The 24,420-nt window shown below is 59.8% G+C and overlaps 1 protein-coding gene across 1 annotated transcript in view; it reads left to right on the forward strand.

Annotated features, from left to right (window-relative positions):
- The first annotated feature begins 1,730 nt into the window (after nucleotides 1-1,730).
- Nucleotides 1,731-24,420, forward strand: part of LOC117643797 (octopamine receptor beta-2R-like) — a 70,964-nt gene continuing 48,274 nt past the window's right edge. The window contains exon 1 of the mRNA XM_034382897.1: nucleotides 1,731-2,611. Within this exon, the coding sequence (XP_034238788.1) occupies nucleotides 1,731-2,611 (881 nt within the window). The remainder of the gene's footprint in view (nucleotides 2,612-24,420) is intronic.

Below are 24,420 nucleotides of genomic sequence, written 5' to 3' on the forward strand. Positions count from 1 at the left end.
TTTGGAGAGCGTTTTGAAGGGGCCGTAGCGCATAGGCACCGCAGCACAGGCTGCCAGGACTCCCTGTCGGCTGTCGACGCTGCTGGCAGCACAGCACAACCGAGCGGCTGCCAGTAATAATGAGAGGGGAAACCGGATAACTCTCCGTTCCAGGTGGCTTCATTTTCTCTGTTGGAAAGTTGGTTAAAGTCGCCTCTCTGCTTTTTTGCCGCTTACTCCCCACCCCTCCCCCCAAAAAAGTTGGGGCAGGCCAGCGGCGAATGGAACGCGGAAAAAAATAACCAATAACCGGAGAGATGGCACGATTTTGCGGTGGGACTGCAGTGTGGCGACGGCGTGTATGCCATCAGGTGGCCCCTCAGGGGGACCGCGTCAACGCCGCCTGCCTCCACCACCCACTCCACACCGCGGCCCTAATCAACTATTGTTGCCCGTCTGCACCGCACGGCGGGCTGCCTGGCTGGCTGCCTGGCTGGCGGGCCCACGACGTGCCACGCCAGTCGCTCGGCTCTCTGTCAAGCGCTGTGGCAATCCCATTCCCGGCAAGAAATGAAATTTACCGAATTGCGCGGCTGCTTCGTTACCTCAGCGAGGGCTGGCTGGGTGGCCGGGGGGCCGAACGGGGCGGACGATGAGTAGGGGGAGGGGGACGCGCCCATCGCCCACGTCGCGACAAATTCGCTCACGTCACAAGGACTCAGCTGTCCCTCCCCGTGACAGGGCGGCACGCACTGCTCTTAGCTTCCATACGGAAAACGTGCTTCCGGCCAAAGTGGGGCAGGGAGTTGTCCCGCCGCGTCGTGCGGGAATTCCGTTAGACTCACAAGACTGCCACTTCCCGCCGAGCGACGCACAGTGTGGCCGTTCTAGTCTAAATGTCATCTCTTTCGCGTCGACATCCATTGGCGGCGTCGCTATGACGACCACGCGAATCGAATCGAGACGCGAGGCTCCTCACGCCGTCGCAGCTTCGCAGCGGCTGAGGCCCAATTCGATAATATCGAAAGCGCCGCTCCCGGCGCGCCAACTGCACCGAAAGCTCTCCTCAGACTTTTCAAAGGCAATCGGTGTTCGATTTCAAAGTCAGAATGTTGATTTTCAAAAATTGGCACGAGGACGAAGCAAAGTGAAAAATACGCGATTTCTCGACACAGTGAAAGGTCCACGAAGCTTTCGCTTCGCAATGCTAAGAAAACAAAGTCATTATGAAATCTATGAAGTGATGCTTCCTATCGTGAACAGGCCGTTCGTATACAAAGCACATTTTTATGACGAAAAGCAACTTGAAAATTTCCCCATTTCGTAATTATGAAGCAGACGCTTCGGGGACTTCTTTGATTGCATTGTGAGTGGCTGCGCAGCCCTGTGGCGCCACGCCGCGCCACCAGCACGTCCCGCGCCTCGCTGCGAGCGGGGCGTGGCATAGCGTAGCACGGCATAGCGTAGCATGGCGCAGCACAGAGCCTGGAGTAACGGCTCGGCGCGAGGCGTGCCCGGCGTGCCGCGCTCAAGGGGAGTCGGTGTCGTCCACCCGTCGCAAAATTGCCTTCATTGGCGGCATCGTCCTCACCCCGCTCTGCCTTTGTGTTGCAGGCCATGACGCCGCGCGCCGAGGCGCGGGCCCCCGCGGTGGAGCGGCCGGCTCGCGGCTCACACCCCTCCAGCCGGGCCGGGACGCGGGCCGGGTCGCCGCCGAGACAGTCGTCCGGGGTCAAGTGAAGGCCGCCGCCATGGACCTGCTGCTGGTGGAGCCCGGCTCGGGGTCCACGACGACGGAGGTGGACGTGGGGGACGGCGCGGACGCCTTCCTGGCCGGGCTGACGGGGCCCACGCTGCTGTGGGCGGACGTCAACTTCACGCCGCCCAGCATGTTCACGACGGCGACCCCCGTCGCGTCACTTGTGGACAACGCCAGCGTGGTGCTGGTGTCGTCGGCGTCCGCCACGGCGTCCGTGAGCCGTGAGGACGCCGTCGACGTGCAGCCGTGGCACGCCCTGCTGCTGCTGTGCGTCAAGGGCAGCATCATGGGCGTCATCATCTTCGCCGCGCTCTTCGGCAACCTGCTCGTCATCGTGTCCGTCATGCGGCACCGCAAGCTACGCGTCATCACCAACTACTTCGTCGTGTCGCTCGCGCTGGCCGACATGCTGGTGGCCATCATGGCCATGTGCTTCAACGCCAGCGTGGAGCTCACGGGCGGGCTGTGGCTCTTCGGCTACTTCATGTGTGACGTGTGGAACTCCATGGACGTGTACTTCTCGTCCGCGTCCATCCTGCACCTGTGCTGCATCTCGGTGGACCGGTACTACGCCATCGTGCAGCCGCTCGACTACCCGCTCATCATGACGCAGGCCCGGCTCGGCGTCATGCTGGCCGTGGTGTGGTGCGCGCCCGCGCTCGTCTCCTTCCTGCCTATCTTCCTGGGCTGGTACACCACGGCCGACCACCTCGAGTACCGGCGCCTGCACCCCGACACGTGCGGCTTCACCGTCAACAAGCCCTACGCCGTCGTGTCCTCGTCCGTGTCCTTCTGGGTGCCGGGCGTCATCATGATCTGCATGTACTACCGCATCTACATGGAGGCCGACCGCCAGGAGCGCATGCTCTACAGGTGAGAACGATCCGAACAAGGCCGCCGACCACTCATTCAGTTTGGTTTTTGTTTGCCACCGTTGGCTACCCAGTCTTGAAAGCGCTTGGGCAACTGGCCTATTCCCCTATTGTGCTTCCAAAATGTCACTGAACTCTTGATGTCTTGCGGTGAAAGCTGGCACCAAAATATAGAGGATCATCACTGATGATTTTGGAGTGGGGCTGGGCTAACAGTTGACTATCACAGAGGTCTAAACGAAAAATCGCGGCGACCAACTTCTGACTGCTGGGAGGTCTGCCGCGACCCAGCCCTCGCGATCTGGCATCCGTTTCGTGGACAAGCCTTACGCGGTGTAGGCGCGCTTGGCCCACCTTCGCCGCAGCGGCATCAAATTGAAACTTGAGTCAGGGATGCCTTAGCGCTTCAGCGGCCAAAGTCTTGGCGAGTTGCGAGCGGCTTACGCTGTTGTTAGTTGGGCGCAAGTCACAGGGCTCGGGAGGGGCCTCCTGGGCCGCACGGTTCTTCCGGAGAATTTCATGCAAGAGCGGAGAGGAACCGAAAAACAAGAAACGACGATAATATTAATAGTATAGTAATAATGCGCCTTGGATGTGCAGGCAGTCGAAATAATTTAATTCCATCAGCTGATGGCAGCGAAAGGAGTGGATATTGTCCGTCCTCTTCCCTCCCAAGCAAAGCGCACTCCAATCAAACGAAAGCCCACCATAAAACAAATCGGCAAGGGGATGAACGGAGAGAGGGGGGACCAAAAGGAGCAGCCCTCCCAGTGGGCCCGGGGGAGTGCCATGCCGCCCTGCGCCCTGGCAGCGTCTCTGCGGTCGGCTCGGCTTTTCTAGGCAGGCGAGGCGGAGTGCCGGTGTCAGTTTGCCCGCAGGCGCCAAGGCGGTGCCATGCCTTGCAACATCGTTAGAATCTTGTTTTTCTTCACCTTGTTGTTGTGGCTCTTGTTGCTATTGCCGTTGGCTCCAGGGTCAAACCAGGTGTGCCCCGACGCCCACGTTAGCTCTCTTTCCCTCCCACACACACGCACACAGTTCAGCAGGGCCTTGCCGCTCTCCTCTCGACGAAGCCAAATTATTTTGATACCCGCTTAACTAGGTAAACTCATTACGAAAGTTGCACGGTTGCAGGCGAGGGGGGCGCGCGGCCAGGCAGCCCCGCCCCGGCTTAGCCCGGCTGGGCCGCCACAGCCCGCAACCTTTTGTAAGTCACGGCTTGCGAAAGGCCAGGCGATGGGGTGGGGCGGGGCGTGGCGCGGGGGACACCGACACACGACGTCTGGCTTGCTATTTACGTCCGTGGGCCGCGCTGCGCCGCGCCACCCAGGTCACACACCCCGTCGCTGCACGCCCCAAGTGCTGTTTATCGAGTCCCCTTGGCGTGCAAACGCACGCCGCCGCCGCGCTCATCATGATGGAGGGATGGAAGAACGCGCCAACTTGCTTGTGACGGGACGAGCCCCGGCCAGACGCAGCCGGAGGCAGCCAGCCGGCAGTGTGTGCGTCGAGTTAGTATGCAGTGGCGGCGGCGGCCGAGGTGGGGGAGTGCCTCCGCTGGGGACGATCTAAATGGATGTTTGGTTGGCGTGCCGGCCAGGCCCAGCCCCATGCCTCCCCCTCTCCCCTTTCGGCCGGACTGCTACCGCCTGCCTTCCCTTCTGCCGGCGCTACCGCCGCCACGCCGAGGGCCGCTCACCTCCGGTTCGTTTTCATTATCCGGATTCGTTTTGTTTTGTTTGAAAACAGCAGGGTGCGCGATACGCTCCCCCCTTTTCGGGCCGCCCAGCGCCCCGCTGCCCAGCGCACATGTTGCGGTGCCCAAAGGCCCAAGGGCTGACGGGCTGGCTCCGGGCGGCTTCACTCCGTCTCTCTCGCGGCCCAGCGGGGCGCACTCACAGTGCGAGCGAGACCAAAGCACCTTTCAGCCAGCAGGGCTCCATTACGTAGGGGCCAAACGACACGGCTATTCAAAAGCTTTACCGGGAGAAGGGGGCGAGGTGTGAGAGTGTCAGTGTGTAGCCTTAGCAGCGCCGAGCCGGGCGACACTGAACACCCCGGGCGAGGCTAGAGCAGTGGGTGGCACACAGTCCGAAACAACGAGCCACACTCACACACAGCCGCTCGCGCATTCATCACACCAACACACACACAGCGCCAGGTGCGCCCGCCCGCCTACACATATGCGCGGCGCGCATGGGGTGGGGTGGGGGAGGCTCGGCGGCGCGCCCGAGAACGATGATGGCGACAACTGCAATAAGCAGCGTGCTTTCGGATGTAATGTGTATGTGGCGTGTGCTTACTTACCGCCCGTGTTTTTATTCCATCCGAACCGCCCCTCCAGGCTCCGCCTCGCTCCGCCCCCACGCGGCGACGCGGCGAGGACCACGCACGGTGGGGTGGGGTGGTCGCTGTGAAAGAGCGCTTTGCTCGGCGTCACCAGCCATCAGGAGGAGCCGCACAGTAAAAACATTTTGGCACAGTAAATGACGCCCCTGCAGGGTGAGGTGCGGCCTTGTTCGGCGGGCTGCAGTGGCCTTACAGGCCTACACCGGCGGGTGGCCCAAGTGCGTGTCGGGGAGGCGAGGACGAGGGCCCGGCAGAGCAGAACCACAAGGCCCCTGTACACGCGAAGTGGCTTTCCATGCGAGCCTTCAAGGAGAGGCAGCCAGAATGCCAGAATAGGACCTCCGGGGTAACCGACACCCTGGGCCACACCGACACTCAGCATAGGCCGGCCTCAGCAGGCTGTCCCCCGGGGCAGCCCACCGCGCGGCATCGCCACAGTATCTTACCCCGTCTCGCCGAATCGGATTCCTCCAGCCTCGCCGCCCTTCCACGCCTCCCTCATCCACTTCATTCATTAGCCTGATTCCCCCAGGCCGGCCGCGCCGGCAGCGGCGTCCGCGTTCACGCTTCGTTTCCCGCCGCCTCCGCAGCTGGAGCGGGCTGGAGTCAGGCTGGAGCCGCGCTGGAGCCTGGGGTCGGACGGCTGTGACAGGCTGTAGCTGGCTGAAGCTGCATCGGCCCGATGATGTGATGGAGATGGAGCGACCGTCGGACTGGCCGCGCTGGTCCGTCGGGCAGGTCCGTCGGGCCGCCCATCGACCGGCCGGTTTAACGACTGCGCCCCGACCTCCCCGACGGCCGCACGGCACCGCACGGCCTCCAAGGCGGGGGCGCGCGTGGCGCGGCCGCCACCCGGGCCCGGCCCGGCCACCCGTCTGAGCCCCAATATCGCCGCCACAGGGCAAAACCCGAACCCCTAAACCCCAGCGGGCCGGCGGGACGAGCACTGCTTTGAAAGCGGAGCAGCGCAGCGGCGGAGGTGGGTAGGATCACGGCGGCCTTGGCCACCGTCACGATCACCCCGAGTCCCGCCGCGTCCGCCGCAGCGGCGGGGAAATTCCCGCTTCCCGGCAATATTTCGCGGCGCTTCCATCGCGGGGGAAGGTTTGGTTGCCAGGGCCGTGTCCCCGACGACGTGCTCGGGTGACGCGCTGCTGTGGCTGCTGTTATTGTATTTGTTGTTGTTGGTGGTGGAGTTGGTTTTTTAGTGGTGTAAGTGGTGCTGGTGGTGTTGATGGTGGCAATTGTGGTAAGGCAGGACACGCAAACATTGCACTTTTCAAATAAACGTGTTGTATCTTGTTAATGGAAAAGTAATACATAGAAAAACTTTGTTCTATCTCCAGCCGTTTACGAAATCCAGAAATAACCGCGAAAGTGTAACGTTTGCGTGCCCTGCAGTGGTGGTGGTGATGGCGGTGGGTGTTGCGGTGTTGTACTACAGTCCTGCTGCGAGGGCTGCCTAAGTGGAAGCCGTGTCTCTTGTAAGTCTCCCCACCATCAATCCGAATAACGCGGTCGAGTGAGGCCCCCGCCGTGGGATGTACCGCCGCGCCGCCGTACCGATGTAACGCGGCGGGCCGCAGCTGGCATCACGCCGTGGAACCCGTCGTGGCAGGCAGCGCGACGCGGCGCGACGCAGCGCTGGGTCGCAGGCGAGGCGACGCTTACGCTGAATTCTCAATGCGACCGCGATTGAATATTAAACGCGCGCCTTTGTCGCCGTCCCGCGCGCCGGTTCGCTCCGTCGTCCTTCTCTCTCGCGCTCGCGGCGCGATCCCTGGGGATGCGAGAGAGACAGAGCGCGTCGCGGCGAGTCAGTCCGACCCGACCCGACCCGCGTGGCGCTGCAGCGCGCTGTGCGACGAGGCGGGCGAGCATGCATTAGCGGCAATGTGACTCGGTTCTCGTCGCCATCACCATTCCATCGGCGTGCAGCAACGCACTGCGCGTCGCGGCACTGCAGGCTGGCCCACTGGGAGGTGTGCCACGCCCCACTGTGCTTGGGCGGCCTGCCAGGCGGCACGCGGGCTGAGCGACCGCAGATACTTTAAGCCCTGAAATAGGAACCAACTCCAACCGAACGCATCCCACAGTCAGTTGGTCCGTCGTCCGACGGGCCGTCCATTGATAGTATCAGCAGTAAAGACGGACCGCCACCGCGAGCCGCCAGCGCCGATGCTGCTACACTATCAAAGTTTGGTCGAAGGCCACCGGGCCCTGGAGCGTGTCCGCCTCGTGTCCGCCCGACTGACCTTCCGCGGGGCGGTTCCGCAGAGTGGCGTGGTGGCTCCGTCTCCCTTGCACCGCGCCGGGACGCCCCGTGAGTGCGAGAGAGACAAAGTGAGTCCTCGGAATCGTCCTTTCTGGGCCACGGCGGCCACGGTGCTGGCGGGCGCGGTGCAGCGCTGGAGGCGAGATTTAATTTTTGTTTCCTTGCCGCCCGCCTTTCCTTGTCCCGGCGCTTAGAGGCTCGACACGCTAATGCAATAACGCGGCCTCGCCGTCTTCATTTCGGCCTCGGCCGCGTCCAATACGACGCGTGGCAGAGGCCGCGCCGTCCTCCGTCGCCGAGACAGACAGAATGGAGAGCTTTCGCGGCGCGGGGGCGCTGCCGCGTGGAACAGAGAGGACGCCGCCGTCGCCCCTCGCTGTCCCTCTCGCACCCCGCGACGAGGACGCGGCCCGCTTTCGCCACGCTTCGCCGCAGAGCGCGCGGAGGCCGTGCCCGGGCCGGGGAAGAATGGTGGAATGGCATGGCGGAATGGCAGGGCTCAGGTATTATTCCGGTGGTGGAGGCCGTGCCCCCCCCCCCCCCCTCCACGCAGGAAGTGGCGCCCCTGCCGGAACAATAGCGCGCCTCGGAAAGACATTCAAAGAAGTTGCGCGCAGTCTCCGCCCCTCTCCGCGCGGGGCTGGCGTGGCATGCGCGGGGACACGACTGCATGACGCGCGTTGCGGCAACTTGGTAGACGCGTGCCGTGCCGCGCCGCGCACCACCGAGACGAGCAACTTTAATTTCGGCAGCGATTTTCTTGGCAGCGAGGGTCGCGGCTTGGGTGGCGCCAGTAGACTGACTCCGAGGGTCGCTTCGTCCGTCTCGCATCCACACGGGGCACCCCATGAGTGCGAGAGAGACAGTGCGACGGAAACGACTCTCGGAATCAGTCTGCAGGGCGACTTTCCGCGCCGTCGGGAAAGAAGACCGTGTTATGAGCGCGGCGTGGCGTCGCTTGGTCGCAGGCGGGCGGTTCGTTGTGGTTCGCGGCCCGCTGCGGCTCGGCGTGCTGCTGCCGTCGTGTACCCAAGGGCTGCACTAAGAGTGTGGTGGTTCGGCGCGTGGCCGCGAGTGGCGCTGGCAGAGACGGAGTGCCTCCTCCCCCTGCTGCACTGCGAGGGGGCGGGTTGGCGGCGGCAGTGTGGAGACAATGCTATTTCCGACCGTCCCGGCTGAGCCACTGTCCTGCGACTTCCCTCGGACCTTCCGGCCGACGCATCTGCGGTGGGGCGGGGCGGGCGGGGTGTGCCGGAGTTTGCAAGCTGCTTGTCTTGCAGTCCGTGGAACGCCCCGGCCCCTCTCCGCGGCGCGCGGCAGTGCGCCTCACGGAAGTTTTGGTCACTGACATTTCTGCCGCTGCTATGCGGCGTGTATGCGGGAGTGAGGGGAGTATGCGGACTGCTCGCCGACGGCCCGCCTCGGCCCGCCCGGTGCACCGCGACGGCCTCCACGAACAGCCCGCGGGGCCCGGACAGCATCGAACGTGTCTCCGCGCGGCGAGGCGACTCGCCCGAAGTCACAAGTTGTCGTTCCCCAAGTTGGCGCAGAGTTGAGAGAATTTAAGGTGCGAGCAAATTGGATCGACGCGTGGCCCGGCTCGGCTTGGCCTGACTTGGCTCAGCCTGGCTCGACTCGGCGCGCTTGAATTGTCGAGTCGAGTCCGGCCGTTCTGCGGGACGGAACGCGCTCTTTTGATTCCGGTAGAAGTTTTGATGAGTTCCTCGCTGGGTACGCGCCCGGCCGCAATTTGCTTTCTTTTGTGGGTACGCCCGCCTCGCCCGGCCCGGCCCCGCCCAGCCCGCCGCGTGCCGTGAAAGCGTATTTCGGTGTGGGCGACCGTCGTGCCGCCCGCAGGCCGCAGCCTCTCCCCGAGACGCCCCGGGACCAGGCCCACCGGTCCACCGGGACGGGTCGAGAGGTGCGCAAACAGAGAGTACCCGCCAAAGTAATCGGGTGCCCGGTGGCGCGTCTCGCCTTCAAGCTTCGTCAAAACAGGGCAAAATGATCCTCCTGCTGGCGCACGCGGTCGGGGTAGACGAGGTGCTCCACGGTCGGGGTAGACGGGGTGCTCCACGGTCCGGATAGACGGGGTGCTCCACGGTCGAGGACGGAGGACTTCACGAGGTGCGCGCCGTGACCTAAACGGCGAACGACAGCAAACGATGGCGTCGCCGCGCAACTTTGTTTTGGTCAACTTTGGAGTGGATTCCCTTCCAGCACACAGTGTGCCACACACGCAGGCACTAGCGGCGGGCCGCGGCACGCGATGGGCTCTGGCCGCGCACCGCCAAAATTAGCAGTCGTAAATAACGGCGCCACGCGTCAAAAAGTTGGGCCCGGATGACGCCCACCGCCTCCCGGGCGCGCCCCACCTGGGGCTCCTCCCACCCCACCCCATTGTCCCGATACCCTTTTTGCACAGCGACCCTCGGCGGCGGCGCACCCTGTTCCGTTAATGGTGCAGCCACCTTCCCGGAAAAGCAAATTTGGCCGGTCGACCAGCTGCTGCACACCGATTCCGAACGGTGCTTCCGTCGCTCCGTCTCCCTCGCACTCATGTGGCGGTCCGTGGGGGTGCGAGAGGGACAGAGCAGCGTTCGGAATCAGGTCGCTGCGTTGGTTATCACGGCGGCGCAGCCGAGCCGGGCGAAGCACCGCCGAAACCAGGACCGTCCCCGCGGAGCGCGAGCTCTGTTTCACTTTGTTTCCCGGCGGGTTTCTTTCCGATCGAACCGAACGGCGAGCAAGGCAGCAAACGGAACTGCTATTAACGCGTCACCATGGCGACCGACACACAAGCGCAGCGGAGCGCGGCGCGCGGCTCAAGAGCTCGGCTTTCACCAGTAATTGTCGCGTCGTCACCGCGCCTCGCGCATCGCTTTCCGACCGAAATCCATCGCGCTGCTCGCCAACTCGGCGGCAAAGTCGCACGGCGCGCACGGCGGGGCGTGGAGGGATAAACGAGACCTCGCTCCTGGGAGCAGGATGATGAATGGGAAGTAAGTAGGTGCCCGGCAGGAAAGGTCAAAAGCGTGCTGGGTCCAAAGGCTCGTAAGTTAGGTCCTTGAAACCATTCGAGGACGGAAAAAGTTATTTCTTCGAAGTTTCCTGTGTAGTCCACTGTGAAATTCGGCGTGCAAATTAAAATAATTTCAGATGAATTTCGATGAATTTTGGGCAAGAACTTTACTGAATTTGGAGAAGAATTTCGACGAATTTTAGCGAATTCCAGTAAATTTCAAATTGGAGGTGAGTTTTGGTGTCCAAATTGGGCTGCAGTTGTTTCTCCTTGGTGTCGCGAGATGACTGTTTTGGCGAAGGGTCGACTGGCGCGGTATGGCGGGCGCGTCGCAAACGGTAACGCTGTCACTAAGCGCTGCCGCAGAGAGGAATCCCTGCGCGCCGCGCCGCGCCACGGAGGCACGTGCCGCGCTAGTTTTGTGTGACTACGTGACGAGCACAGCGTAACTTACGTCCCTCGGCTTGGGCCACGCCTGCAGCGAGAAGGCTCTAACCTAACCTTCGCGCTGGCTGCGCGCTGGCGGGCGCGTTGGTGGCTCGGCTTCGAGAGTTAGTTGGCAAGGCCAATTAGACAGGCAGCCGAGCGGCCGGCCCGTCCCGCAACCCGCCTCCAGTGTAGGTGCTGCAAATAATGGCGCGGCGCAGAAACTTTGCCTCGGAGGAATTTACGACAAAGGTGCTAAAAATTGGTTTCTGTCAAGTCGCTGGGCGAAGGCAGGCAATCCCACGGGAGCGTCAACTAAAGTAGTTATGAGATCCGGCCGGGTCCGAACAAAGTCGGCTCTGCTTTTTCGGTGACTAACTTTTATCGCCGCAGCTTGAAACCATTCCATGAAATTCGTTTTAAAAATCAAGTTAACATTGACGGAAAAGTGTAATGTGGCCCTATATTTATTGTCCTGCCGATGCGGGCTGCAGCGACGCAATATGTTTCCCTGATATTGGGGGGCGACGCCGCGAGCCTGTTTCGCTGCTTTGAAGGCAGCCAGCCAGCCCGAGCCGGAAACGAATCCGTCTTCTTTATGCTCCGAGAAAGAAGCAATGGTGTATGTGCATTTCCCTCCTTAACGTGCAAATATTTGACTCGGCGCGCTCACGGGAGGAAGTTAGGGCCCCGGCCGCCCCCCACAGAGGCCACCCCCCATCGGGGCCCCCGGCGGGCTTCGCGGGGAAAAGTATACACCGCAGGCTGATTGCCAGAGCAAACCGTCGTCGTGGCCTCGGCAGGGCTCGGCCCTCGGCTCGGCCGGCCGGGATGCGGACAAAGCGGCTTCAGATCGCTGGATTAATTGGCGTGTTTCCTATCTCGGTTTTTAATTCCGAGTTCTCTTTCGGCCAACCTGTCACTCGCCACAGCCCGGAAACTTTCCGCGAACCGCTAGTACTCGTGGGGATTTTTTTCTCGAGATAGCACCAAACAGTAGAGTGTGCATCGTTGACTCCTATGAGAATCAACCTGGAGGAAGACTCTTGGTAGTACTGGCAGACAAGCTTCAGAAAAGTGTGGTCATGTAACCGAAATTAAAAGCGCCTGCGGTATTGTAGCGTGCATGATGGCCGCAAATTACAGTGTTCGAAACAGCATGGAGGTGGGTTGAAAAGCTCGAGGTAAAGGGTACTACAGCGGGGCCGCAAGGTCAACGCTAATAAGGGTCTACTTCCAGGTTCAATCTTCCAAGAGCTAACCATGTACCTACATGCATGTTCATGTATACCTACCCCCAGGCTGACTCTTCTGAGAGTCGACGGAGTACACTGTAGACTTTGCAGAGTGCAGTGTTTCTCCCGGCCCCGGCGGTTTGGTCCACCGCGCCGTTGGATGATTGCTGCTTTCGATACGGCGCGGCAGAACACGCGGACAGCTGCCGATCTTGCCGGGGAATTTCACTTGCCCTGACTTGACGCAGAGCACGGCGGGCAAGGCAGGCACGCCGGGTCGCGGGTCGGCCGGAGGTTCAGTTGGAAAGCACTGCAGGGAGCGGCTTCAAGTGGTCATTGGGACGCCGAGCACGCAGGCGGGGCTTGGGGGGAGGGGGGGGGGGGTGTTTGGCGCTTCCACGTACGGCCCGGGGCTCCGGGTTTGCCGGGGGCTTGCCGGGGCACCGTGCGGCGCGTTGCGGCGTGCACCGTGAGGGAGCTCTCCACCTGCTGCGGGAAGAACACCATCAAGTCTGGCGGTAATTAATTTCGGGGAAGCGACAAGGCTGCGCAGGTTTGACAACAACGGCCCCGATTAACATGGGCGAGCACGCCGACCGCGCTCCGGGCACTGGGAGCCTCCGGCCTGGGGGGACATGGAGGCGGCGGGGAGTTCTCGCCCTGTGGCCTGGCTCCTCTCAGTGGATAACTCAGCCGTGCACGCGGCGCGCTGCAGCCAGACACTTGTTGGGCTCCTGGAAGCTCACCCGGATCCCGGAGAGGGCAGCCCCCGGGGGTCGGCGTGTAGGAGGCGAACAGCTATCGACCACGGCGGCAGCGCGGCACAAACATTAATCAGCGCTCCAATTACCCAACTTTGCCCGTTTTACGGTGGAATTTATCCTGAGAAACGGCCTCGTCGAAGCCAGTGGACTCCCCGCCGAACGCAGTGGCACAGTTGCACAGTGGGCCAGAAGACCGGTGGAGGCGGTCAGAATTCCGGACGCGTTACGACCTCCAGAGTCGCTAAGTAGGGCTCAAACCGAACGAGTGACCCCACCACTGAATTGCTCTCCGAACGAGGAATTCAGTGGTGGGGTCACATGCTGTTTAGCGACTCTGTAGCTCAAAACGCGTCTCGAGCTTCGGCGGCTGGCGCAGTCTTCTGGCCCACTGTGAGTTGGCGCCGCCGCCGCGCGGTACCGGGGGCGCCACAGTCACCGCAGCTGCGGCGGTACCACTCCTTGCATCTCGCGATCAACAAGTGCGGGGCCCCTATACCGCCCCCGCGGTGCCCCGCGGCAAGGGCAGAAACATGAAAAATAAAAAAGCCCTCCGAAAGGGATATATGGCGGTGGAGCGATGCCCGTGAATTGATGTGTGCGAGTGTCGTCCTCATGCATGATGGAGCTGTTTCACTTGATGTCGGGGTGGCTGGGGTGGGGGGCCCACCGTGGGGGGCCCCGGGGGCAAGAAGGGCGCCGCGAAAAGCTTGTAGTGACTTGGGAAGCAGCTAACTTCCCCCGAATCCGGATCACCTCCAGCGGCCGAGAGGCCACGCCATTTTTTATTTCTTTTCGGGGCGTGGCGTTCTCCTTTCCCTGCTCTGGAGGCCACGACATCTTTGGCGCCGTGCTTGCCCCGGGGTGAATCATCTTGCGCACTAACACACGGCCCGAAATCGAACGCGCCGTGTGGGCAGGTTGAGCAGGTAGTGTGTGTGTGTGTGTGTGTGTGTATATATGTGTGTGTGTGTGTGTGTGGCGAAGGCAGGTGTACATGTGAGAGTAGGTTCGTGTGAGTCAGTCGTCCGTGTGTATGTGTGTGAGCCCAATGGGAGGAACCGGACACAAAAGTGCTCGTTTCGAGACGTAACCGCACAGATAAGAACCGCCTTTTCCTTCTTCGTATCTTTTTTTACCGTCGCGGCAGACGTCAATATTATGTGGCGTGCTCGCCAGCGCACGCGCTTGCTCGTGCTCGCTCCCCGTGCCGAGCCCCAGGCCGTCCGCGAACGTGACTTCGCACACGGTGCGTCCGCTTTCGGGCCTTCAGGGTGACGAAGACGAGGCTCAGTGGGCCAGAAGACCGGCGCCGGCGGCCAAAAAACTCTAGACGCGTTTTGACCTCCAGAGTCGCTAAGTGGGACGCGAACCGTGTGTGTGACCCCAGCAATGGATTCCTCGTTCGGAGAGCAATCCATTGGTGGGGTCACACGGTCAGTTCGAGTCCCATTTAGCGACTCTGGAGCCTGACGACCTCCACGGTCTTCTGAGCTCACGGCGCGAGCCAGCCCGCAGTGTCGCCAACCTCAAAGACGAAAAGCACGCAATTACAGTGCCGCGGATGACGAGTGGGCGACGGCACTGGCGCAGTTGGCTAGCCCGGCCGCGGTAAATCACGAAGGCCTTAATTAATATTGAAATAAGGTGCGCCCCCCTCCCTCGAGGCTCATCTTGACGTTACCCGGCCCGGCAGGCCCGGCAGGCAGGCGGCGCCCTTGTGATTCATGTTCAGTTAGTCGGATCTTCTCCGAATAATGGATTTCCCAGCGGCGTGGAAGCGCGCGCCACACCACCGTTTACGTTTTCACCCCCCACCCCCTCCCCCACGCGGTGCGCGGTGAGATGAACTTCTAAGTGGAGCGACATGAGACATTCCAGGACCCGCGAGGCAGCCGGGCCCGTTGGATTATGTCGGGATGTTCAGTCGCCCGGGCGCTTAGTTTAACCCGGGCGTTTGGCCTCAGCCGGTACGACTCGTTTTTAAGGAGAGGCTATGGGTTAACATCGAGGGGGAAACGACTGAGAAATTTTGTGTACATCGGATAGGGATAAACCGGGTACCGCGGTTACTCGGATAAATCGAAAATTTCAGGATTACCATTGGATTACCCGATTACCTCAGAATTCCCGGGTTACCCCGGATTACCTCAGAATTTCCCCGGATTACTTCGAAATTTCTGGTTATCCGGATAGCGGATAACCAATTTGCTGTACATCGGATAACCGAAGTCGTTTCCCCCTCGGGTTAACATGGACGTGCACTTTCACCGGCAAGCGTGCTGTTTCGTTCTTGGCGTTGGAGTTAAAACTAGACTTCCCGAGCAGAGAAAAGTAAGTAACGCCGTAAACCTTACGAGCGTCGTAGGATGCATCTGTGTGAACTGGACCAAGGATTCGTATTCGTAAGAGTGTACTAGCGTCGGTGGGGCTGACCTCAGCCGTCGGCGTCCCCTGGCGGCCCCACAGAATCAATGTTGCAGAGGGCTGCTGGACGCTATTCAGTGAGTGGACGAGCAACGAGGCGTCAGGGCCTTAGACCGGGCACCCCGTCACCCAAACGAGGAGCGACGTGATGAGGGTGAAGGTAGCAGAACGGGTACACAGTGGGCCAGAAGACTGGTGGAGGCGGCCAAAGCTCTAGACGCGTTTTGGGCTCCAGAGTCACTTAACTGGGCTCGAACTGAGCATGCGACCCCACCGATCGATTCCTCGTTCGGAGCAATCCACTGGTAGGGAAACACGCTCGGTGCAAGTCCAATTTAGCGACTTTGGAGCTCAAAACGCGTCCGCGATTTTGACGGCCACCACCGATCTTCTAGCCCACTGTGGGGGTAGTTGGGCTGCCGGCCGCCGGCCAGCCAGCCGTCAGGGTCGCCGGGGCACGGCACGGCAGGGCAGGGCACGGCTTGCCGCCTTCACCTCGCCACGGCAATCAATCCGGGCAGACCCTCATCCTTTCCCTTCGGTTTTGCCATCAATTTGCGCGCCATTTTCATTCTCCGCGTTCCTGGCGGCGTGGCGGGGCGCGGCGGGGCGGGGCAGGCCCAGGGCCAGGCGCACCCATTTGTACCGCCCTTTTCGCAAACAACTCGGCAGCGGGCCGGCGAGTGTACACTCCCAAGAAAAGTTTCGCAACAAGAGCAGTTGGCCTCATCTTACTGTTTCTGTCTCTCTCTTGAGCGCCTCCTCTCGCCTCAGCGCCTTAAAGTCCTCTCTGGAACTTCGATTTGCAAAGTGCGAAGCTTGGAGGAGACCACGTCGAGACCACGACACACACTAAATATTTCCCAAGAAACTAAAACTTTCAGTCTACGAGTAAACATTTCCCAGAGTGTCGAGGACGGCGTCGGCCTCTCTGAAGATCCAATAGTGGTAGGACGAAGAATTTCTCCAGGGCCGGGGCGGAGGCATTCCCGCCTGGAAAACTGGAAGCGAAGCCCGGAAGGAAGGGATGGAAGAAGATGAGGAGTGACTGGGCACAATACAGTGCGTGGACTGTTTGCCGACTCAGTGGCAGCAATCCCCGAGCCGCTCCGCTCTTTGCCTACCTCTCCTCCCGGGCTGCGAGGCTGCGTGGCGGAGCCTCCAAGCCGCTCTTGAAGCGCATCGCGAACAAGGGGCCGGGCCGCGTCCGGAGCGTCGCGGACAAAGGGGTGGCCTTTCGGACGCCGTTCGGACGCCGTTCGGACGCCGCCGTGCGCGCTGCACACAAAGTCTTCCCGAAGGCCGCCTGCTGCCGTGCTGCCTGCCTTGCGGCCTGCCCTGCTGCCTGCCGCCCCGTCGGCCCTTACCTGCGCTGCCTGCCAGCCCTCAATCTTGCGGCCCTGCGAGGGAAGCCACCACCATATTGGACGCGGCAGCTCCTCCTTCACTGCTGAAACTAGCCCTCCAACATGTCCAACCCGCGCCCACGCGCAGTGGGCCCGAAGACCGGTGAAGGCGGCCCGAAAGTCTAAACGCGTTTTGAGCTCCAGAGACGCTCAATGGGACTCGAATCGATCGTGTGACCCCACCAATGGATTCCTCGTTCGGAGAGCAATCCATTGGTGGGGTCACACGCTCGATTCGAGTCCTGTTTAGCGACTCTGGAGGTCAAAACGCGTCTAGAGCAGCGGTTCTCAACCTTTCTCGACTCGCGACCCCAAATTTGTAGCCAAAAATTTCCACGACCCCCAGGAAAAGTTTTGCGACCCCACGGGACCCCTCCTTTAGCATGCCACTGCGTCTGATCCGAGGCGGGCATTTTGCTCCCTCAACGGGCAATTGGTCTTTGGACCTTCCTTTAGCATGCCTCTGTTACGGAGTGCGATTATCAGTCTTAGTTTGGGAGCAGTATTGTCTCAAAGTTGGCCAAAACGCTCAGAAATGTCTTTAAAAAATCATGTTTTGGGTCGATTTTAAGCAGCCACTGCGTCTGATCCGAGGCGGGCATTTTGCTCCCTCAACGGGCAATTGGTCTTTGGACCTTCCTTTAGCATGCCTCTGTTACGGAGTGCGATTATCAGTCTTAGTTTGGGAGCAGTATTGTCTCAAAGTTGGCCAAAACGCTCAGAAATGTCTTTAAAAAATCATGTTTTGGGTCGATTTTAAGCAGCCACTGCGTCTGATCCGAGGCGGGCATTTTGCTCCCCCAACGGGCAATTGGTCTTTGGACCTTCCTTTAGCATGCCTCTGTTACGGAGTGCGATTATCAGTCTTAGTTTGGGAGCAGTATTGTCTCAAAGTTGGCCAAAACGCTCAGAAATGTCTTTAAAAAATCATGTTTTGGGTCGATTTTAAGCAGCCACTGCGTCTGATCCGAGGCGGGCATTTTGCTCCCTCAACGGGCAATTGGTCTTTGGACCTTCCTTTAGCATGCCTCTGTTACGGAGTGCGATTATCAGTCTTAGTTTGGGAGCAGTATTGTCTCAAAGTTGGCCAAAACGCTCAGAAATGTCTTTAAAAAATCATGTTTTTGGGTCGATTTTAAGCAGCCACTGCGTCTGATCCGAGGCGGGCATTTTGCTCCCTCAACGGGCAATTGGTCTTTGGACCTTCCTTTAGCATGCCTCTGTTACGGAGTGCGATTATCAGTCTTAGTTTGGGAGCAGTATTGTCTCAAAGTTGGCCAAAACGCTCAGAAATGTCTTTAAAAAATCATGTTTTGGGTCGATTTTAAGCAGCCACTGCGTCTGATCCGAGGCGGGCATTTTGCTCCCTCAACGGGCAATTGGTCTTTGGACCTTCCTTTAGCATGCCTCTGTTACGGAGTGCGATTATCAGTCTTAGTTTGGGAGCAGTATTGTCTCAAAGTTGGCCAAAACGCTCAGAAATGTCTTTAAAAAATCATGTTTTGGGTCGATTTTAAGCAGCCACTGCGTCTGATCCGAGGCGGGCATTTTGCTCCCTCAACGGGCAATTGGTCTTTGGACCTTCCTTTAGCATGCCTCTGTTACGGAGTGCGATTATCAGTCTTAGTTTGGGAGCAGTATTGTCTCAAAGTTGGCCAAAACGCTCAGAAATGTCTTTAAAAAATCATGTTTTGGGTCGATTTTAAGCAGCCACTGCGTCTGATCCGAGGCGGGCATTTTGCTCCCTCAACGGGCAATTGGTCTTTGGACCTTCCTTTAGCATGCCTCTGTTACGGAGTGCGATTATCAGTCTTAGTTTGGGAGCAGTATTGTCTCAAAGTTGGCCAAAACGCTCAGAAATGTCTTTAAAAAATCATGTTTTGGGTCGATTTTAAGCAGCCACTGCGTCTGATCCGAGGCGGGCATTTTGCTCCCTCAACGGGCAATTGGTCTTTGGACCTTCCTTTAGCATGCCTCTGTTACGGAGTGCGATTATCAGTCTTAGTTTGGGAGCAGTATTGTCTCAAAGTTGGCCAAAACGCTCAGAAATGTCTTTAAAAAATCATGTTTTGGGTCGATTTTAAGCAGCCACTGCGTCTGATCCGAGGCGGGCATTTTGCTCCCTCAACGGGCAATTGGTCTTTGGACCTTCCTTTAGCATGCCCCTGTTACGGAATGCGATTATCAGTCTTAGTTTGGGAGCAGTATTGTCTCAAAGTTGACCAAAACAGGCACAACGATTTTTCAAAGACATTACTGAGCGTTTCGGCCAACTTTGAGACAATACTGCTCCCAAACTAAGACTGATAATCACACTCCGTAACAAAGGCATGCTAAAAGAAGGTCCAAAGACCAATTGCCCGTTGAAGGAGGACGAAATACCGCCTCGGGTCAGACGCAGTGGCTGCTTAAAATAGGCCCAAAACACGATTTTTCAAAGACGTTTCTGACCGTTTTGGTAAACTTTGAGACAATACTGCTCCCAAACTAAGACTGATAATCACACTCCGTAACAAAGGCATGCTAAAGGAAGGTTCAAAGACCAATTGCCGGTTGAGGGAGCAAAATGCCCGCCTCGGATCAGACGCAGTGGCTGCTTAAAATCGGCCCAAAACACGACCCCAGCTACCTCGCCGCGACCCCTTAAAATTTTTTCGCGACCCCACTTGGGGTCGCGACCCTAAGGTTGAGAACCACTGGTCTAGAGTTTTGGCCGGCTACGTCCTCCAGGACCAAAGAGCCCCGGTGTCCGCGGTCCGCCCCAGCGGGCGAACGGCCCAACGGCAGTGTGACGCGTAAATAAAGAAGGCGCGCCTCGTTGTCCGCGTCTTTCATCGGCCTCCTTGTGCCCGGACCACAATAAATGTCTCTCTCTCCCTCTCTCTCTCCCTCTCTCTCCGCGGGGCGCCGGGCCATTGTGGTGGCGGTCGACAAACAGGCTGGCGGCGCAGAGGGGAGCGGCCGAGCGCTGCGAACGCCAGAGGACGCCGACACTCAACGTTTCACTTATTTTGGACCGCGGTTTGGCCCAAGGGTTGCATTAGCATTGTCTTCGCTCCAAAACAAAACGTTCTTTCCCGAGTTGAGTTTAGATTTTCTCGCACAGTAGGTAGGGTACAAGAAAATAGTGATCCCTTACTCAAAAGAAAAGGACCGCATTCAAAAAGTGCTACACGTTTTATCTTGAGGTACGTAAACCATTTTTTTGTAGACCCAGTACGAACCACATTTGTTTTTACGAATCATTTTTAGCTCTTGCCCCGTACCCTTTTTCCCTCTACCTATTTCTCTCCACAGTTAAATTTCCTCAGTCAGTGGCTTTAAAAAATTGCGGCGATTCCTGGACAGAGCAAGAAACGCGCCACATTGCTGGCGTGTCCCGTCCCGCGAGGCATGCGAGCACAAGAGGGCCCAAATGCTGAGTGCAGACTCTGCAGATTCCCGGTAACGGCAGGCGTACAGGTTCGTAGCTGATCAAAGCGGACCCAAATGCCTCAGGTCGCGGCTCGAGCGAGGGAGAGAGTGAGAGAGAGAGCGACGCGAGGGGGGAGTAGAGAGAGGTGGAGGGGGATAGAGAGAAGAGGGGAGGGGGGCAGATGGAGAGGGATATAGAGATGAGGGAGGGCGCGGAGCGGTCCCCACGGAGGGCTCGCAGGCTGGCTGGCGGCTTATCTGAGCGTTGACGAGGCCGTCCTGTTCTGTCAGCAACTTGTTGTTATTGTGTTTGATGGGCAGAGGGGCGCCACCCACCAATAGTTGTGAGTAGTTGCGTTTCCAGCTGCCAGGCAGCCTCGAGCCTCACCGCGGCCTGGGGCTGGAATACCGTCTGAGGGGCCAGCAGAAGGGCCTTCGGCGACCGCAGGCAGAGGGGCTCTAGCGGTGTCGTCGCTGTCTCTCTCGCACTCGCGGCACCTGCAACGGGTGAGAGAGAGAGAGAGAGAGAGAGAGAGAGAGAGAGAGAGAGAGAGAGAGAGAGAGAGAGAGAGAGAGAGAGAGAGAGCAACGAAACGCTGTTCGGAATCAAGACCGACGGGCTGAGGCGGACGGATTGACCACTACACCGTCTCGAACCTTTCACATTTCCATCTTCTCTTCGACTTCTACCCTTCTCTGTCTCTGCCTCGCTCTGGGAGCTTTCAGCCCAAACGGCGCACTTTCCCGCTCCGCCCGCTGAGTTTTTCATTTGGGCCGCCTCCTGTCCCGGTGGCGCCGGTAAGGCCAAGCCCGCCAAGCCTATCCCACCCTTTCATTAAGACGGCCTGAGCCTCCGGCACGGTGGCGCAGCCAGCAGAGTCATTCCGAACAGCGTGGTCTTGTCTCTCTCGCGCCTCAGCGGGACGCCCCTTGGGTGCGAGAGAGACAGAACACTCCACCCGGAGTCAGGCTTCGCCTCCAGCTCGCCTCCAGCAGCGCCGCACCACCGTAAGTCACTCTGAGGTAGCGAAGGCGGAAGTCGCAACAGAAGTTGCCGAATATATTGCCGGCAATTGAACTTGCTAATTATTTATTTGAATTTCGTCCGCGGTGGGGAAGGGCAACGGGATTGCGCGGATTCGGCGGGGAAGCAGTTGGATTCCGAGAGTCGTCCTGTCTCTCTCGCAGCTTTTACAGGACGCCCCATGAGTGCGAGCGAGAAACAGCGACAAAAACGACCCTCAGTCTGCGCATCGCCTCTTTGTCTAATTTCTGACGAGCGGCAAGGTCAGCGAGAAATTCCGGGCCCAGTCATTTTCGTCGCCCCGTCTCTATCGCACCTCGCCGGCATGCCCAGCGAGTGCGAGCGAGAGAGACTATCGCGGAATCAGTGTGCCGGTGGGAACCCCAAGCGAGTGCCGCCCGCACGCCACCTGCCGACCTGCTCTGTCTCTCTCGCACCTCCACGGAACGCCCCGAGAGTGCGAGAGAGACAGAGCGGCCCGCCCTGCGAATTATACCGGCAGATAAGCGGCGCTGCCAATAAAGCGTAATGACGCCGAGTTCTTCAAGAACATCTGCTTCCCGCGGGAACAGGTGAGAACCTCTTGGCGTTCCACCAAGGCGAGCCCCACCGAGCCGCGCCGCCGGCAACTCAAATGTCATCAGAACGCACGACGGGCGGCTGGCAAGCCTGTGGGTACACTGTCACTCAACAAACGTCACATTCGTTTGAACGTTGATCCGCGCTGAAACGAAAGTGACATTCTCGGCCGAGTCACGTTTCAGCGCGTGTGACGTAGTATCGAAACGAACGTGACAAAGTTCACAAAGCACGCGACGTCACAGTCACTGTGGGGCACAGTGTAAGCGCGGCGAAGCGCGGCGCGCTGCGCCCGCGAGGTGAAAGCAAGCCAGCAGGTCGCGGCGTCGCGGCTTCAAACTTTCCGGTTCATGCCTCCGGTCTAGTTCCGGCGGAGCGTCAATTTTTATGCAAATAGACACTGCCGGGTGGCGCGGCCTCGGCGCGGCCGGAGCGCGGAGCGTCGCGTCCTTGACGAGGCCTTGCCTTCCAGGAGGAGGCCGCCGAGGCCCTGGACGGCACCTCGGCGCCGCCCCGCCCTGCCCCACAGTGGGCCAGACGGCCGACGCGTCTTGAGCGCCAGAGTCGCTAAGCAGGACTGGAACCGAACGTGTGACCCCACCAATGGATTCCTCGTTCGGAGAGCAATCCATTGGTGGGGTCACACGCTCGGTTCGAGTCGCGCTCAAGCGACTTTGGAGCTCAAAACGCGTCCGGGATTCCGACCGCCTCCGCCGGTCTTCTGGCCCACTACTGCGCCCCGCCTCGCCGCCACGCCCGAAGCAAACGCGCTGGCGCCGCGCCAGAGCCACAATCAGGAGAAATTAAAAAAGGGCGTCGCGACGTCCTCGGCCACCGCGACCACCCCTTTTGTTTCCCTCGGCCCTTTGCTCACCAAATGTTTACACGACGAGTGGCTGCGGCCTCGCGTTATTCCTCTCCCTTTTTTTCGCTTGCCAAGTGGAAAAGGGGAAGGGGGGGGAGCGATTCCGTCCCGGGGGACCACGCATCGAGATTCCGGAAACCCACAATTTACGGGCCAATATCCGGAGGCGGAATAAGCATCGCAGCGAGACGCGTCGCGGCGCCGGGGAGACAGAGGGGGGGGGGAGTAGAGTATAGTGTCGGCGGCGGTGACACCGACACGACCCCGCCGCCAGGCAGGCCGGCCGGCCGACCCTGACGCACCCCGAGCGCATTGACAAGTCTACAAAGAACGCTCCTTGTAACAACAAGAAGAAAACGGCAGAGCTTCGCAACTCACGCAGGAAAAGTCGTTCGTAATACAAATGATTACGTTTGAAACATTGTTGAATGTAAAAGTCCTGCGCACGCCGCGTGAAATTCTTTTCAAGCTAATGCAACTAAATTACCCGTGAGGAGTCATTAATTAATTGAAGGACCTTTTTTACTGATGGCTGAGTGATTCTTGAATAAGTTACCCAGTCCTGACTGACAGATGTTTTTTCATGGAGCGAAACCCATCCCTCTCGATCCGTCTACCAGAGTAGTAGCTCTGAGGTTTAAGGTAGAGGCGAACCCACGTCACTGGCGGCTCGCCCCACCCCGCCCCGCTCCGACCCGCACGGGGTTGTCGTCCGACTCTGAAATCCAGCCGTGTCTTTAACGCCGCCTCGTCCCACCCCGCCACGCCCGGGACGATTTAATTGCCAATCCAACAAAGTGACTGTCGGCCCGCCGCGTTGCCGCGCCCCTTCCCTCGTTATAAAGACCTGTCGATATTTCAAAAGCCGCGGCCGGACCGCCTAACGGGCAGCGCTGGGCAGCCCGCGGCCAGCCGACCTGCGCGCTGATTCGGCGCGCAGTGCTTCGCCGCGTCTCTCTCGCGCCGCCACGGGGCGCCCAGTGAGAGCGAGAGAGACTGTTCGACCAGCACGGCCAGCACCGGGCTGGCCGCTCGCCAGCACGCAAAGCACACCACGCCGCGTATTATCCCAGTCTGCTCTTTCTCCAGGCTGCCACTGCCTGCCCGTAGGCTGTTTCCCAGAACCATTTTCATCGCTGTCTCTCTCGCACCCATGCGGGGCACCCCGTGAGTGCGAGAGAGACAGTGCGATTCTCGGAATCGGTCTGCTAGCGGCCTGGCGCGCTGGCGTTGCTGCGAGCCTCTCCGGCCGGCCGGGCATAATACATGCGGTCGGGAAAGCACAGATTCATGACAGCGTGCCGAGGTTGTGGCTGTCCAAGTCATGCTCTCGGCTTATTGGCCCCTACCCCACCCCACTGGCAGTAGGCTCACGTCACGTGAGCCCGCTTCAGTTTGCCGTCCGTGTCTCACAGAGGGACACAGTAGCAGTGGCGTCGTCGTCATTTGGCGTTGTCCGATTCGCCCCTCGCGGCGGATTACGTCCACCTCTCCTTCGTTTTTCGCGCAATTAGGTCGAGCTGAAGCGCCGCGCGTGTCGCGGGAGTGGGCCGCCTTGCCCCGGCCGCCGCCTCCGCCGAGAGTTCGTTATAACAAGCTTCTGCAAGGCGCGTCATTACCCACGAGGGCTCTCCGCCCACCTTCTGGCGGAGCGGCGAGTACGCCGACGAGGACGCCGACGAAGAGGACGCCGATGAGGGCGCCGACGAGAAGGACGGACGCGGACAAGGACGTCGACGAGAAGGACGGACGCGGACAAGGACGTCGACGAGAAGGACGCCGACGAAGGGCACGCCGAAGAAGAGGACGCCGACGAAGGGGACGCTGACGAAGAGGACGCCGACGAAGAGGACGCCGACGAGGGAGGACGCCGATGAAGAGGACGCCGACGACGAGGACGCCGACGACGAGGACGCCGACGAAGAGGACGTCAACGATGACGAGGACACCGACGAGGGCGCCGTGGACAAGGGCCTCGGCCAGGACTAAAAGATGCATCTTTCCGTGAAAAAGGACGTCAACGGGGC

The sequence above is a fragment of the Thrips palmi genome, unplaced genomic scaffold (assembly GCF_012932325.1).
Source record: "Thrips palmi isolate BJ-2018 unplaced genomic scaffold, TpBJ-2018v1 HiC_scaffold_1, whole genome shotgun sequence".
Classification (NCBI taxonomy): domain Eukaryota; kingdom Metazoa; phylum Arthropoda; class Insecta; order Thysanoptera; family Thripidae; genus Thrips; species Thrips palmi.